The 15,251-nt window shown below is 60.4% G+C and overlaps 3 protein-coding genes across 12 annotated transcripts; all 3 read right to left on the reverse strand.

The window, feature by feature from the left end:
• Positions 1 to 460: 460 nt before the first annotated feature.
• PAGR1 (PAXIP1 associated glutamate rich protein 1) lies at positions 461 to 6,297 on the reverse strand. 2 transcript variants are annotated; one of them, XM_069569756.1, is made up of 4 exons: positions 6,226 to 6,297; positions 3,709 to 4,210; positions 3,419 to 3,501; positions 461 to 890 (listed from the first exon to the last, which is right to left on the reverse strand). In XM_069569756.1, exons 2-4 carry the CDS (start codon positions 4,188 to 4,190, stop codon positions 691 to 693), a joined length of 765 nt encoding a protein of 254 aa, XP_069425857.1. In that variant the 5' UTR covers positions 4,191 to 4,210; positions 6,226 to 6,297; the 3' UTR covers positions 461 to 690. The 2 variants fall into 2 exon arrangements, with proteins under 2 accessions (XP_069425857.1, XP_069425856.1); XM_069569755.1 differs by lacking the exon at positions 6,226 to 6,297 and adding an exon at positions 4,568 to 4,655.
• On the reverse strand, positions 5,947 to 8,555 carry PRRT2 (proline rich transmembrane protein 2). Its single transcript, XM_069569754.1, is given in 5 exon segments — positions 5,947 to 6,079; positions 6,081 to 6,202; positions 6,205 to 6,358; positions 6,740 to 7,716; positions 8,400 to 8,555. Coding segments are annotated over 4 exon segments (1,224 nt in total). The 5' UTR covers positions 7,649 to 7,716; positions 8,400 to 8,555; the 3' UTR covers positions 5,947 to 6,040.
• Positions 8,556 to 9,155: 600 nt separating this feature from the next.
• MAZ (MYC associated zinc finger protein) lies at positions 9,156 to 15,164 on the reverse strand. Of its 9 annotated transcripts, none has more exons than XR_011252597.1 (7): positions 13,914 to 14,188; positions 12,974 to 13,830; positions 12,519 to 12,582; positions 12,072 to 12,243; positions 11,044 to 11,267; positions 10,589 to 10,757; positions 9,156 to 9,305 (listed from the first exon to the last, which is right to left on the reverse strand). XR_011252597.1 is itself a non-coding variant. In XM_069569752.1 (7 exons), the coding sequence occupies exons 1-6, from the start codon at positions 14,657 to 14,659 to the stop codon at positions 11,065 to 11,067; spliced, it is 1,419 nt and encodes a 472-aa protein (XP_069425853.1). In that variant the 5' UTR covers positions 14,660 to 15,116; the 3' UTR covers positions 9,648 to 10,757; positions 11,044 to 11,064. The 9 variants fall into 9 exon arrangements, 5 of the variants coding, with proteins under 5 accessions (XP_069425852.1, XP_069425853.1, XP_069425854.1 ...); XM_069569752.1 differs by lacking the exon at positions 9,156 to 9,305 and adding an exon at positions 14,624 to 15,116 and having other exon boundaries at positions 9,648 to 10,757; positions 13,914 to 14,000; XR_011252601.1 differs by lacking the exon at positions 11,044 to 11,267 and having other exon boundaries at positions 12,072 to 12,380.
• Positions 15,165 to 15,251: the final 87 nt, after the last annotated feature.

Below are 15,251 nucleotides of genomic sequence, written 5' to 3' on the forward strand. Positions count from 1 at the left end.
CTTCCCAGGTGATTCAGTGGTAAAGAAACTTGCCTACCAAGTCAGGAGATACGGGTTTGATCCCTGGGTCAGGAAGATCCCCTGGAGAAGGAAATGGCACCCACTCCAGTATTCTTGCCTGGGAAATCTCATGGACAAAGGAGCCTGTCTATGGGGCTACATAGTTCATGGGGTCGCAAAAGAGTCAGACACGATTGAACAACTAATGAAGAAAAACAAGGTGGCTCCTACTTCAGCTGAAGGCACTGACCTCATTCAGTGGTGGGGAATGCCCACCCCACAGCCAGCTGGCAGCCCTGGATGCACACTGGGAAGGGTCCACAGCCTGAGGCAGGGGGCAGGTGCTGACTGAGCTCACTTCTACCCCATCTGCCTTCAATTGCAGTCAGGGTGAGTACAGTCCTGCTTCTCCACAAGGGTCTTGGCTTCAGCGGCAGCCTCTCCTCTAAGAGAAGGTAACTTGCTTTTAAAATTTTTTTTTATTTTAGATTCAGAAAATTTGGCTCAGGTCTCCCAACAGATGTTCAAGAGAAAACACAAACACACACACACACACACACACACACATACACACGTCAGTCCTCCTTCCGGCAAGGTGTTGTGGTGGGAGTCTGGGAGCATCTCTCCTCTTGCCCAAGGCCCTGGGTGAGGGAAGGTGGGCCAAGGCTCCAGCAGGCAGACTCGGCACCCTCAGTATTTCCGCTGCCGGGGGAAGAGACTACTTCCTGAGGACCGGAGCGGGGGGCTGGCGGGGCTGGCGTCCTCTGAGTCCAGGCTGAAGAGGTCCCTGCCGGTACGAAGGATCTGCTCCTCTAGCTTCTTGTGTCGCTTCATGTCTGAAAGGACCTTGTCCAGGCGGGCCTCCCGTTTCTGGCTCCGGGCTGAGCTTCCTGAAGAAGGGGAAGATGAGAAAAGTGGAAGGGAGTGAGGCAGTATGTGCCAGACCTGCCTGGGTCTTATTAATCACTTGGGGAGCTTATTAAACAAAGAGATTTCCAGGTCTGTTATGAAGGCACTTTTTTTTTGGATATTGTCACATTTTAATTTTTTGGTTTCATTTTGGCACATTCAACTCACACTCAAATTTTTAGAATTAGAAGCACATTATCTTTCTACATGCAGGGTAGAAGACTATTTGTAAACCATATAACATTTTCAATTCATTCAGACATAATTGCCATAGACGTCATGGAGGTTCTGAGGTTTAGGGTTGGGGTCTCAGATGGGGTGGGAAGTGAAGGTTTGAATTATAAGAAGAGGCCAGAAGTGAGAAGATCAGGGAGGTGTGCCCAGGCAGGGGACAAGCAAGTGCAAAAGCCCCAGGGAAGGAACTCGGAGACCTGTTTAATGAGAAATGTAGAGCTAGCAGAAACAGGAAAGACGAGGCCAAGTGCCGGGAGCCACCACGGGAGATCCCACCCATGACAAGGTCATGTGGAAGAGAACTGTTAAGCAAGGCTTCAGAACTCAATGGGCTCCCTAGGCTTTCTCGAACATCTACTCCGAAACCAGAATCTGTCTGTTTTACTATTTCATGACTTTCACCAACTCCTCCGACATTAACAGGGGGCTATTCCTGACCACCTTTCTCTGGAGAAAATCAACTTAGGGCTATAGCTAATAAGTCTCCTGGACATGAGAAGAATATTTCCAATCAAAACCCCTCTGTTAGCATTTTAGCTTGCTTGGCAGATATATCCAGACTCTTGCAGCTACACATGTCATTATTTACAGCCTCCCAACTGTGAGAAGCACGGAAAGCCTAAAACATAGAGCCTTTCAAAGAGTTAAGTTATTAGGGTAGTGCTAGGCATAGGATTTCATTATTGGGCCAATGCTTGTTGCCAAGTTCCCATATCTCTTATCCACTGTGCACCTGGGAGTGCATTAGTTAACATAGTTGGAAAGTAAGAAAAAAAGTAAGAAAAAAAGTTTTTCCTTCAGGTTCCCCTGGATCTTGCGGGGGCTGGACCCCAGCAGCCAAGGAAATGACTTACAGGCTATGACAAGGGGTTTGGATCTCTTACTGTACATGGAAGCCTTGGGCTGGGGGAGAGGGGGGCTTGGATTCTCAATTGACATGCTCGTCCACCCACCCCAGCCCCCGTAATAGAATCATTTGGAGGACTGAAAACAAGAGAAGTGACACAGCTTACATTTTGAAACATAAACCATCTCTAGTGCTGAGACTGGTGGCAGGAAGACCAGTTAAGAGCTGCCACACCTCTCCAGGTGACAGAGATGGTGGTGGCTTGAATGAGGATATCGTGTTAAAGGTGGAGAGCTGAACATGGGAATGTGGAAGCAGAGCTAACAAGACTTGCTGCTGGCTTGAGTGTTGAGGCGAAAGAAACCGAAATCAGGAATGGCTCCAGGATTTCCCTGCTGGTCCAAGGGCTGTGAGTCTGCCTGACAATGCAGGGGTCATGAGGTCGATCCCTGACCCAGGAGGATCCCACATGCCCTAGAGCAGCTAAGCCCGTGTGCCACAACTACAGAGCCCTTGCCCTACAGTCCTGGAGCTGCACCTACTGATGCCCGCGTGCCCTAGAGCCCATGCTCCGCAACAAGAGAAGCCACTGCTGTGAGACACCCAAGTATCAAAGAGCGGTACCTGCTTGTTGCAACTAGAGAAAGCCTGTGCACAGCAACAAAGACCACCATAGCCAACATTTTTTTTAAAAAGATGGCTCCAAGGGGACTTTCTTGGTGGCTCAGATGGTAAAGAATCTGTCTCAATGTGGGAGACCTGGGTTCGATCCCCAGGTTGAGACAATCCCCTGGAGAAGAGCATGGCAACCCACTCCAGTATTCTTGCCTAGAGAATCCCCATGGACAGAGGTGCCTGGCAGGCTGCAGTCCATAGGACTGCAAAGAGTCTGAGCGACTAAGCACAGCACAACAGCAAGGGGACTTCCCTGGTGGTCCAGTGGTTAAGACTGTGCTTCCACTGCAAGGGCACAGGTTCAACCTCAGGGCAGGGAACTAGGATCCCACATGCTGAGCAGCATGGCCCCAAACAAATCAAGAATGGCTCCGAGGGTAAACTCTAGGAAGGCGCATAGTATGGGAAACTGGGTAAGATTAGGACATGTACCCAGCAGTGTAGGTATGTGGATCTAGGTAATAGTAGTAATGACTTGGACTTCTAGGATGACTGAGATCAAAGTAATGAGACGCATGACGAAATTATCTGTGATAATCTTTTAAGGGAAGATAGGGGATCACCGAAGCTGGAAGGATGGCATCACTGGGTGCATGCTCTCTTCTAAAGCTACAAGTTGTGTAGCTACCAAGCACCAAGTCAAGGCCTCTTTTAGGGAGTCACTTTCTGAGTAAGTGGGAGCAGAGGCTCTTCACCCCACCCCCCCATCCCCCTCTACCCCCGCTGCCCAGTACTCCCCCCTCTCCTCTGTACCTGGGGTGCGCCTCCGGTCAATCAGGGAGTCCTTTGGTGTCATTGGCTCATCATCAAAGTCAAATTCTGTAGGCATGTGTGGTCTGGGGCAGGGGGACAGACAGTGAAGGGTGAGGGTGGTTCCCCCTCACCCCCAAACAACCACACTTGTCCCCAACCCCCTGGCTCTTCCTCTCCCCCTCTCTTCCCTCCCTTCACTTCCCATGATCCTGGGTCCCACCTCCCCTCCCTATTTCCTCCCGGAATCAGGGGAGGAGCCCCAAGGACAAGGTGTCAGGGTGTGCCCTCACTTTTCCTCTTCCTCCTCTTTGGCCTCTGGCTCCTCATCGGATCTCTCCTCTTCACTCTGGGCCTCAGGCGTGGGTGGCCGGCGGGGCAGGATCTCAGCCTGAAGCTCCAGGGTACCGTGGGCAGCCAGCAGTTCATAGAGCCGTTGGATTTCAGACGGGGGTGGCATCCAGGACTGCCCATCTGCGGGCAGCTCCACTTCTTCATCGCTGCAGGGCACGCACCAGTCTTCGGATTCTCCCTTGGCACGCTCCTCCCCCTCAGGGCTGGGGGCTTCTCCCTGCACCTCCTCGGCCCCGGACCCCTCATGCTCAGCCTCCTCCCGGCCTCCTTCTCCCTCTTCCTCGGCTTGGTCGGCCGAAGCAGAGGGGCCTCCGGTATCCTCCACAGCCAGAGCCTGGAGACCGGAGGTCACTTCCCCTTCTTCAGACAGAGGCGCCGCCGTGGTGGCTGCAATGTCTCCATGGCCCCGGACAAGGGACATATGCCACTAGGGAAGGGGCCCTGCGATGACAGGAGATGGCAGGAGTACTAAGCCAGGGATCCCCCACCCCCGCCTCCGCGGGTAGGGCTTCCCGTGGCTTTGGGGAACTTCTGTCTTAACCAATCAGGCTCCAACAGCAGTCCCTGCGAACAGACCCGCCGATTCCCAGAAGGGGGCGCTCAAGTTCCCTCCAAGGACCCCGCCCCTACGGATCCAGATCTGGTATTCCAACGTTCCCAGGGACCCAAAGAAACTACTTTCCAGGCCGGAAAGGGGCGGACCCGCTCTTTTCGCCTTCACGCCGCCCCTCTCTACACCTGGATCCTGCACCCTCTCCCCACACCTCGAAGTTTCGCCACCTCAGCTGCCGTACGCACCTGGAGCTAAGACCCGCCTCCCGGACTGCGCAGGGTCACAGTACGCAGGCGCACCGAGATGGCGCGGGAGGCTCCGCTTAGTCTAAACTACTTGGAAGAGGAAAGCGAGGGAAGGCTTGCACATGCGCAGGTAGGCGCTCCGGAATGATAGGCTTCGGCCCACAGTAAAGATGGCCACCGGGGCAGCGCATGCGCAAACCACGCAGTAGGGTCTGCGGAAAAGGAGGCACTACCTTCGGCCCCCGCGGCGCACGCTTGTAAGGACTAACTGAGGCTAGAGACGAGTCTCATGCAGTCTCCGTTTATTGGTGTCTCAGACCCATGCAGCATCGGCATACAAAAAGGGAGAATCAGTTTGATGTATCCTTTTTTTTTGTTTTTAGACTTTTAGGGTTTTTTCCCTACACTTTTTAGGGGGAAAAAAAAAAAAACCCCGCCAACTCCGAACCGCGTTGTGGCTCGGTCCCCGCCTCCCCAGCGGACTGTCGCGTGCAACAAACCTCTCTCGTCCTCTTAGAAAATAATAATACACCTCTCTGCCCTTCCCTTGCTCCCTGCAGCTGGGAGCTTTGGTCCTATTTGGGGGATTCTTTTTCTTACGAAGTACGTGAATGACCCCAGCTCCGACGAGTTCGCTGACTGGGTTAAAAAGACCAGATGGAGCAGGTCAACTCAGGCTGACCAGGGAGGGTCAACAGCCGTGCCCCTCCGTTCTCCCAGGTGCGTGTTCAGAACACGCCACCCCTGCATGTCTCCAAACGAGGCCTGACTTGCCAGCTCTGCGACCCCGAGGCACCCTGGGGGTCGTCCGGACCTGGGTGGTCCCAACAGAGAACAGTCGGAGCCCGGGCGAGAGAGCCCTCTCCTGACACCACTCCCCTCCCCCAGCCTGATCTGAGTGCTGGAGTTTTTGTAGAATAAACGGTGGAGGAGGGTGGAGGAGAGGATGCTGGAGGGAGATGACGAGGCAGGAAGAGGAAGGGGGCGGAGGGTGTGGGGAGGGAAGTGGCGGTGAATAAGGTGGGGAGGAAGAAAGGGATAGGGGGAGGAAGCTGAGACAATGAAAGTTGGGTAAGGGAGACCAGGGTCGAGGTGCAGGAAATTCGGGGAGGTTGTAGTGCAGGAAGGTAGGGAGAGATGCAGGGAGGCTGAGAGCACAGAGAGATGGGGAGATGTTCAGGGAGGATTCCAAAGGTGCAGGAAGTGCAAGGATAGGGAAGCCGAGAGGCTGGAGGGGGTGCAGGCAGAAGTGCAGGGAGGTTGGAAACAGTGCAGGGAGAAGGGAGGCCTACGGTTGGCAGAGGAGCCTGGCAGGATGCAGGAGCAGGAAAGAAGCTGTAAACAAGGCCGCTCAGGCTCCCTTGGTCCCTATGGGTGCGGGCCTGGGCCATGGATTGGGCTCCCCCCAAGGGAGGATGGGCCCAAGGCAGCTCCCAACAGGAAAAAAAGTCTTGGAATGCAGGGCAGAGCCCCTCACTTATACACTGTGGGAGAGGAGAGGGAGGGACAGACAGAGACGGTGGGGCAGAGGGGTGGGGGGAGACAAGGAGAGACAAAGAAGTAGGGAGGACAGACAGGAGAGAGCAGGGGCAGGGGTTAGTAAAGCCGCCCTTGCCAACCCTTCCATTCCTCCCAGCCTGTCCCAGACCCCCACTCACCGCCTAAATTGATGACGCAGGAGGCGATAATGATGAGGATCCCCCCTACCAGTGCCACGATGCTTAAGAGCTTGGCCACGCGACCCAGACGCTGGGCCCCATCCACGTCCCCCTGTTGCAAGCTGTTTCGGGACTGGGGTTAGAGTGAGCGGTGGGGGCACCAGCCCAGGTCAGGAAATGCCAGCCAGGCAGAGATCGGGTGTAAGAGTCATCCAGAGGAGACAGGCCAGCCGGTGGACAGTGGTTAAGGGAGGAAGGGGGTTGAGAGGCAGCAGGAGAAGGGCACAGGTCAGTAAGACTGTGTGAAATGTCTCAACTTCCCTCCCACCTGATGGGGTAGGGCTCAGAAGGTGAAGTCCCAGGGAGAGGCGAGCAAAGGCCCTGTAACTGGGACATGAGATCCATGCAGAAAGGGGAGGGGAGGCGGGGTTACTCCTGGGGCTGTGTCCCAGCACAGGGCAGGAAACTGGGAACCGCTGCAGGCCTGGGCCAGGCAGGGTCCCCTGGGGCTCACCATGACAGCATAAGCGAAGGCCACGATGTTGACAGGCCACATGGGGCAGAAGCAGGACAGGATGGCAAGGATGATGTAATCCCGAGGTTTCTGGGTGCCTTCACCCCCCTCTACCCCAGACCCTGCGAGCTGGGAGCTAGGGTGGCGGCTCAGGCTTCCTCGGGGAGATCCTGAATGCCCACTGTGAGCCTTTCCTAGTCGATCCTCCTCCACCAGCTGCTGCAGTACACGGGGTGGGGCCCCATTGGCTGGGGGGGTCTTTGTGGAGGGTGGTGAGTGAGGCTGGGGGGCTGGACCTTCTTCCCCATCACCATCACCAGCCTGCAGGGGAACCACTGCCCCGTTCTCCTGCTTTTCTCCCATGTTCTCGCTCAGGATCTCAGAGGTGGGCTCCTCCTGGGTAGGGGGTTCTGGCTGAAGGGCTGGTGTGGAGGTGGACTGGGAAGCTGGCTGGGGCTCTGGCTGGGGGTCTAACTGGGGTTCTGGCTGGGGGGCAGGCTCTGAGGCTGGCTCAAGCGGGGCTGCGGATTCCAGGTTGGATTCCGGGTCTGCAGTGGCCTCTTTGCTCACTTCGGGTTTGGATGCTAGCTCTTGGCATGTTTCTTCAGTGCTGGAGTTGGCCTTTGCTTCCCCTCCTGGGCTTGAGCTGAGGTCTCTGGCCTGAGCTGCTTCAGGGGCCCCGGTTGGGGTCTCTGTGGTTTCTGGAGCCAGCCCAACCTTGGGCTCTGAGTCCACAGGGGCCCCCATGACGTCTGGGCCTGGCTGCAGGGTCTCTGGCTCATCTGAGACCCCAGCTGGGACCTGGGGAGAGCCAGTTTGGCCTTCAGAATGGCCAGGCCCTTCTCCCTGGGTCTGGGGACCCTCCTCTACGGCCTTAGTCTCAGAGATCTCAGAGCTGCTAGCTGCCATCTTGAGACAGGAGAGGGGAGAGGGCCTCTGAGGGAAGGATGGAACGGCGGTGAAGACAGCAGCAAATCCTGCAAGAGGAGGAGACAGGCTTGGTGTGAGGAGGGAAGAGGTAGCTTTCAGCGCTGCAGCCCAAGAGAGCGATGCTCCTGTCTCAGGGCCAGCCTTGGACTGCCTCTGGGGAAAAGGAAGAAAAGTTGGGGTTTCCTTTGCTTTGGGGTGGGACATCTCTGGGGAGGAGTGCTCTGCTCAGGCTTCTTGTTGGAGAGCCCTGGGAAGATGAACCCTTTTGTAAACAAGGTTCCCCCACGGTCTCTTCCTGGGTCCACCCAACAAGATCCAAACTCATCCTAGCAGATACCACAGCACCCCAAAATCAACAAGCTATTCAGACTCAGACGTTCCGAAAGGCAGACTGGGCAGAGGACCCCGAAACTCACATTCCACTCTCTCTGCATCCTCCCTTCCTGCCTGGGCGCCCAGCCGGTGCGGTTTTCGTGCTGCGCTTTTGGGGCGTAGACGCCCGCGCCCCTCCCTCGGGGACCTGGGCATCTCCGCTGAGCCCCTTCCCAGCCCCTCTCCCAGGGATTCCCTCGCCCCCAGGGGACCGGCGCCGTCTCCTCCCATTGGCGTGGCGCGCCCAGCACCACCCGTCAGTCCATCGGGCGCCCGCATTCCGGTACAGCCTTCCCGGCGTCCGCGGTCTGTCCGTCCACTCCTACCCGCAGCTTCAGTCAGTCCATTCCCGTCTCACCTCGACGCCGGCCTCCAGACTGCTCCGGCTGCTGCTGCCGCCGCCGCCGCCGCCACCGCCGCGGTTGCAGCCGCCGCAGCCCGGGAGGGAGCAAGTCAGCTAGCGAGGAAGGGAGGCGGCGGGTCTCCCCTCCCCTCGGCTCATCCCCTCCTCTCAGGTCCCCTCCCCTACGCTTCGCTGGCGCACCGCCCCCGCCCCTTGCACGGCTCCCGCCCCTCCCGGCCAGCCGGAGGGAGCCACGCGTGCCAGGCCCCGCGTTACCTGGGCAACCGGCCGGGGGACCACTCGCGCGGCTCCTGAGCCCTTCCCCCGCGCGCCTCCTGGGGGTGCCCCCTTCCCAGGCCCCGGGCCCCTCCCGCCAACGGTCACCGGGGGTCCTGGCCGAGGCAGGGGGTCAGGGGAAGCGGAGAGGGGCCTCGGAGGAGGCTGGACCAGTGAGACAGGCAGGACCAGGTGGAGGCACCCCTGCCAGCAGGAAGGGAAGGGAGATGAGGCCAAACTTGGGAGAGGCTGCAGAGGATGATCAGGGTGGAGTTTCCAGAAGGGAGCCTGCAGAACGGCAAGTCCCTCTACCGCCAAGGAAGCAGCAGCAGCAGAAATGGGTAATGGAAGGCTCAAGTAAAGGGTCCCTGGAGGGGTCAGAGCAGTGACTGGGAAGGGAATTCCAAGGGGCAGGATGGAGGCTGCAAGAGCAGTCTGGAACAGGAGGGGGCTGGGTAAGAGCAGGGTGGACCACACCAGAATGAAGAGGACGAGTGGGGAGAAGTGCAGTTTTTATTCTCCACGTCTTTGTTCCCAGTCCTAGGGCTGAGTTGCCCAGTCTTTCCACAGCCACATCATCCATCACCTCTCAGGGCCTTAAGAGTGTGCAGGTATTGGCTGGGGTGTGAGCAGCAGGCAGTGGGTCTGGACGGAAAGGGAAAACCAGCATTTATGTCCAGCAACTGTTTGGGTTTCTGACCCAGGCCTCTTCAAACCTCCAGGGGCTATTCTGGGCCTGGGTGGATTGAGTATTCCCCAGAGACTCCGGAGTCCTAGAACTTGCTCCCCACAGCCTAGCAGCCTCGGCCCCACCCTGAACCTGGACTGCCTGGGCTGGTGCTGCCTCTGGGGAAGGAGGAGCTGGAGCCTCAGAGCTGCACAGGGCTGAGCAAGGCTGCCACTGACTGACCAACTGCAGGCCTAAGAATTCCTTTGGGGGTGGGAACAGGGGGCTTGTTGAGAGCAATTCATTCACTGAGTCTGAGACAGGTTTTTATTTAAAATTTATTGTAATGGGGTCCGCGCAAAAGGAGGGGGTGAAGGGTGGGGAACATGCAGGGGACACCGGAACACGATGACATGGCCAGGGCCACAGCTTCTGTCGTGGGGGAGAGGGATGAAAAGAAAAGGCCAGGGCTGGAGCTGGGGTGGAAGAGGGAAGGGGGAGACACTGTGGCTGCATTCCCCCCACCCCCAGGAAGCACCTCTAGTCCCTGGATACCTCCATTTACCCTGGCCCCTAGGATTCCATCTCTTGTCCTGCCTCTGACCCTAGTGGCTCCTTCTTTTGCTCCCCTTGACTTGTTTTCCCCTGACAGATTCTTAAGCAGGATGATGTTCAGGGCCTGACTCCAAACAACCCCACCTGATGAAGGTACAACCTTTGCCTTCTGCCCCTTCTCAAATCTCACCTTTCCCCATCTCTGGGACAGAATCTTTGATTTCCCTCCTTCCTCTCCTCCCTCCCCCTGGAAAAAAAAAAAAAAAGCACCAACTCCCCAGGGAGGGGCAGCAGACAGTAGGTGGGGGCACCGGAAGGAGGAGAGCAAGAAGGACCATCGAGGGAGAAGGCTCACAATCCCTGGAAGGGCAGGGCAGGGGGTCACAGAGAGGAGAGGGGGTAAGGGCAGTGGCCACTCCTGTCCTCTGCTCCCCCCTGCCCACTGTCCAGGGGACTTCAACACAACCAAGGGAACAGGTGTGTGTGGGGTCAGGTCTCATAGGGAGAAGAGAGGAGCAGGAGAAACAAATCGTTAAAACCTAGTGAATTCCCCTAAGAAAACATTTCTTCCTCCTTTCCTTCTGGAGGCTCCTTGGTTGGTGGGGGAAGTAGTGAGGAGTTGGTGGGAAAAGAGAGGGGAAGAGGAGATGGTACCGAGGGACTTTCCTCCATTCTCCCCTCTCCCCCCCACCAACTTGGAGCTCACCAGGGCTGGGAGGGAAGTGGCTGAGAGCTCACAGGCACCCCCTCGGCCCCCGAGAGGGAGCCCACGGCTGTGGGTGGGGCTGCCACTGCTGCTGCCGCCGCTGCTGCTGCTGCCGCCGCTGCCGCCATTGGACAGACCTCACCTGCCATTGGACAGACCTCACCTGTACCTGCAGGGTGAGAAACACCACGAGATCACAGCGCGATCTGAATGGCAAGAGCCTTGCCCCAGACGCCCTCCCCTGGGACACAGCCGTTGCTCATTCCCTGTTTAGTTAAGATTTCGGCCTGCATCCTTACCTCATTCTCCTGAAAGGCCCTCCCTGGTCCCAGAAGTCTCCCTAACTTGGGGATAGCTGGGCATCCCTGGCCTTCCTAAGATCCCCTATTGGGTCCTGTGAGCCCCCTCGTCCCACGCACCCCATCCCACCCCCCCAGCCATGCCCCACGCCTTGCCTGGTGGGTGCGGGGTCCCCCTCAGCAGGTGGGCTGTGGCTGGGGGGCATCTCCCGGGACAGGGGGGGCGGCCCCCCCCAGATGGGTCTGCATGTGGCCGGCCAGCTGGGCAGGGGTCTTGCAGTGCACGCTGCACAGCTTGCACAGGATGCGGTCAGCCCGCGGGGCCTGGAGCCCATGGTCCTTCACCGCGTGGATGCGCAGGTATGCTGCCGTGGTGAAGCCTATTAGGGGGGTGGATGGGGATGGGGGGGTGGGGGTCAGCCAGGTGGAGACCCCAGAGACGGGGTTGTTCTCCTCGGCTGGGGACGCCCTCCTCAGATGGCCCTGTCCTCCTCCCACCACATCCTTGGTAGCCTGGGGCCAACTACTCTGCTGGGGCTGGGGGCGGGGAACAGCCCCCCGAGTGTGGGAACTGGTTGAATGGTGTTGGCCTCTGGGCCTTGGTGTCCCCAGAGTCCATTCTCTGTGGCTGGGGGATCTCTCCCGGGGTGACAGGACACTTGATTCCTAGCCACTTGAAGAGTTGACCCTCAGCAGAGACGGCTGTGTCCCCTCCCTCCAGTGCCCCATACAGTCTCAGCCCAGTTACTCAGTGGAGTGAATCTGTTTAAAAGCAGCTCCCTCTGCTACTGAGACAGGGCGAGTACTTTGTAAATCTCTGCCAATGTACTCCACTTGCCCCAGGAGCTGAAGACAAGAACTTGTGGCTGCACAGCTGAAACCTTGCCTGCCAACCCGTGGGAACTGGCTCTCTTGACCACGCCTTCCCCAAAGCAGTAATGCCCTCTCCCATCTCCCCACACACACCCAGGAGTTGACTCTTTCTGGTAGATCATCTCCTCCAGCCATGACATCTCAGAACTTAGTGATGTTCAGTCGTCCCAACGTTCCTTCGTGTGTTTTCTAAAGGGCTCTAGATGCCACGAGCTCTTGGCTACAGCACCTTTAACCCACATCTGTGGAAAGGCCTCTGGTTTTGTCCCCACCCTCTGTCCCTAGCCCTCCCAACATCTCTCAGCATGTACCTTTGTTGCAGAGCTCACAGACATGGTGAGGACCCTGGCTGTGCACCTTCATGTGGTCCGAAATATAAGCCGAGCTCAACATCTTGCCACACACATGACATGGCACCTTCTCCTCGTGTCGTACTGTGTGGGCTCGCAGACGATCCTTCGTAGCAAAAGCTGCCTCACATTTCTGGGGAGGGGGGAGGGGCGTGGGGGGTGTCAGGAGAGTTAAAGCTTCGGGGAGTAGGGCGAGGGGGGCAAGAGGTTAAAGGAATCAGAGCCTTGGGGGTCTTTGATCTGTAGGAAATGGGAGTGAGATGATGAGGCCTTGAAGAAGGGATGAGAAAATGGAGTGAAAAAGCAAAAAGAAGAGAGAGAAAAAGGGGCTCTGAGAGGCTGAACTCAGACAACTACAATGAGGATCAAAATCATGAAAATCAGGACAGGAGGAGGCGGGCTTCCTACCTCACATTTGAAGGGCCGTTCTGTTGAGTGCACTTGTCTGACGTGACTGTTGAGGTGATCCGGCCTGGGGACACGTTGGGGTTGGGGTTAGGGCCCTGGGGTGTGGATGGGTCCCCGAGTCTGCCTAACTTGGTCCATCAAGCATTTGCAAGGGGCCCTGCGTTTTCTCCCAAGCCCAGGGATTCAGAGTCCCGGTTAGGCAGGAATCCCTCCTCTCGCTCTAGGCGGCCTCGGCCTCCTCCCACTCAACCTAAGGACCCACCTCCTTCTGCTAAGGACCACCCCCTGCTCCCTGGTAACCGGGAGAGGCTTTCCTCCCGCCTCCCTGGGAGTGGCTCCCAGTCCCCATCCTCAGAAAGCTCCCTCCCTCCCCACCAGCCAAGGCCAGGCCACCTCCACCGCCGGCCTTCCCGCCCTCCCCACCCGCCCAGGGGGCGGCCGAGGCCCGTGCACACCGGGAGAAGCTCTTGCCACAGTGGGAGCAGTTGTAGGGCTTGTGCACAGCGCCGTCATGTGAGCGCACGTGGTAGCTCATGCGGTCCTTGCGCTTGAAGCGCTGCTGGCACACCGGGCACTGGTAGGGCTTCTCGTCCGAGTGCGACAGCTTGTGTCGGTTCAGGTGGTACACGTCGCGGAAGGCCTTGCCGCACATCTCGCAGGCGTGGTTCTTCCGGATGCGCTTTCCCGAGGCGGTCGTGGTCACCACGCCGCCGGCGGCCACTGCGGCCGCTCCGCCGCCGGCACCCGCCTCTCCCCCTCCCCCGCCGGCTCCGCTCAGTTGGGGCACGCTCAAGAGGCTTAGGGGCACCATGGTGGGCATCTTCATAGCACCCGAGGGGACCCGGCCGGCTTTGGCTCCGGTGTGGATGGCCTCGTGCCTTCGGAGATTGTAGCCGTTCTTGAACTCCTTGGCGCACAAGGCGCAGATGTAGGGCCCCTTGCTCTTTGTCTTCTTCTCCAAGGCAGATGCGACCGGGGCCACGGCGACCGTCGAGGTTGGGGCAACGACGGCGGTGGCCGCGGCTGCGGCGATAGTGGCGGCAGAGACAGGGGGCGCGGCCTCGGCGGCGGGCGCCGACACCGGCGGGGGCGGCGGAGGAGGCGCCGGGGGCTGCTTCAGAGCCGCTGTGTCCACAGTGGAGGCGGCGGCCGGGGCCGGGGGCGCAGCAGCAACGGCGGCGGCGGCGGCGGCAGCGGCGGCGGCAGCCGCGGCCGCGGCGGACTCCTGGGCGGCGGCAAGGACCGGGAGCAAGTCCACCTGGAGGGGCTCGGCCGCCGGGGCCTGGGGCGTGGGTGGGGGCGCCGGCGCGGCCTGCGAAGACAAGGCGCCGTGTGGGCCGCGGCCGCGGGTCGGCGCCCTCCCGGCCCGGCCCGCCACGGCCGGCCCCTACTCACCTGGAATGGACTCTGGGCGCAGCCCTGGGAGGCAAAGAAGCGGGACTGGAGCTCAGCCCCGACCTGCAGGGGGTTCTGGGCGTGACCCTGAGGTGGCGGGAAGGAGTTCATGAGGCCGCCCACCCCCCGGGAGTCCAGGCCCAGCACGGGGAAGGGGGGGGCCAGCAGCGTGCAAGGGAACACGGGGAACATGGCCTCGGCCACGGCGGGGCCCCCGGGGCTCAGCGGGGGCCGGGGGCGCGGGCCGCGCGGGGCCCGGGCTCGGGGCGCCGCCCCCGGCCGGCCGGGCTGGGCCGCGCAGAACGCATGGCCCGCGGGCCGCCCCGCCGCCCGCGCACCCCGGCCGGCGGGAGGGAGGGAAGGAGGGCGCCTGGCGGGCCGCGGAGCGCGGCGGCGACGGCGGCGGCGACGCCCCCTGGGTGGGGGCGGGAGGCCCCGCGGGGCCGGGGGCCGGGGGCGGGGGCCCGGGCGGCGGCGGCGGCGGCGGCGGTTGGAGCCTGGCGGGGCGGGGTGGGGGGAGCGAGGGAGCAGCCTCGGCCCCCGCCGCGCGCGCGCCCAGCCGGCGCCTCGGGGAGGGCGGGGGAGGGCGCGAGGGAGGGAGGGGGACAGCTGCGCGCGCACCGGGCGCGCGGAGGGGGGGTGGGACGGGAGGGAGGGCGGGCGGGAGGGGGTGTGGGAAGGGGGGGTGGGGCGGGGGAGGGGGTTGTTACCTGGAAGATGAAGCTGCTCCAGTTGCCGGGATCCATGGCGGAGGGAGGGAGGGAGGTGGCTCGCGCTCACCCTGGGGCGGGAGGAGGAGGAGGCGGCCGTGGGGGAGGGGGGAACCCGGGGAGGAGGCGCGCGGGGCGGGCGGGAGGGGGGAAGGAGGAGGAGGGTGGGGGGAGCGGAGCACACTGCGCGCGGGGAGGGAGGGCGGGCGGGGGGCGCGAGGACACACAAGAGGCTGGAGCGGGCGCGAGCGCGAGCGCGCGCTAGGCCCGCGGGAGGGGGGAGGTACAAGAGGGACTCTGGCGGGAGGAGGGACAGGGGAGCCACCCAGCAGCCGGAGTCGCCCCAAGCGCGAGACCCCTGAGACGGCCGCTGATTGGCTGACGATGGCGCAGGTGGTGGGCGCGCGGGAGACGGGGCGGCTTCTCTCTACCCCCCCAAAGATTCCACCCCCCGCTTCCCTCCGCCAGCGGCCGTTATTCCGCGCGCACGCGCACAAACTCGCTGTCGTTGTCGAGCGGGAGAATAGGGGAGCGCGCGCCGGGTTACGGATGGGGCGGGGCTAAGCTCTAAGCGCGCGCCCGCCTAACGGTCGTCGTCCTAGGGCTTTCGCGGGAGCTTTTTGTTTCT

This window comes from Ovis canadensis, chromosome 24, assembly GCF_042477335.2.
Source record: "Ovis canadensis isolate MfBH-ARS-UI-01 breed Bighorn chromosome 24, ARS-UI_OviCan_v2, whole genome shotgun sequence".
NCBI classification, from domain to species: Eukaryota; Metazoa; Chordata; class Mammalia; order Artiodactyla; family Bovidae; genus Ovis; species Ovis canadensis.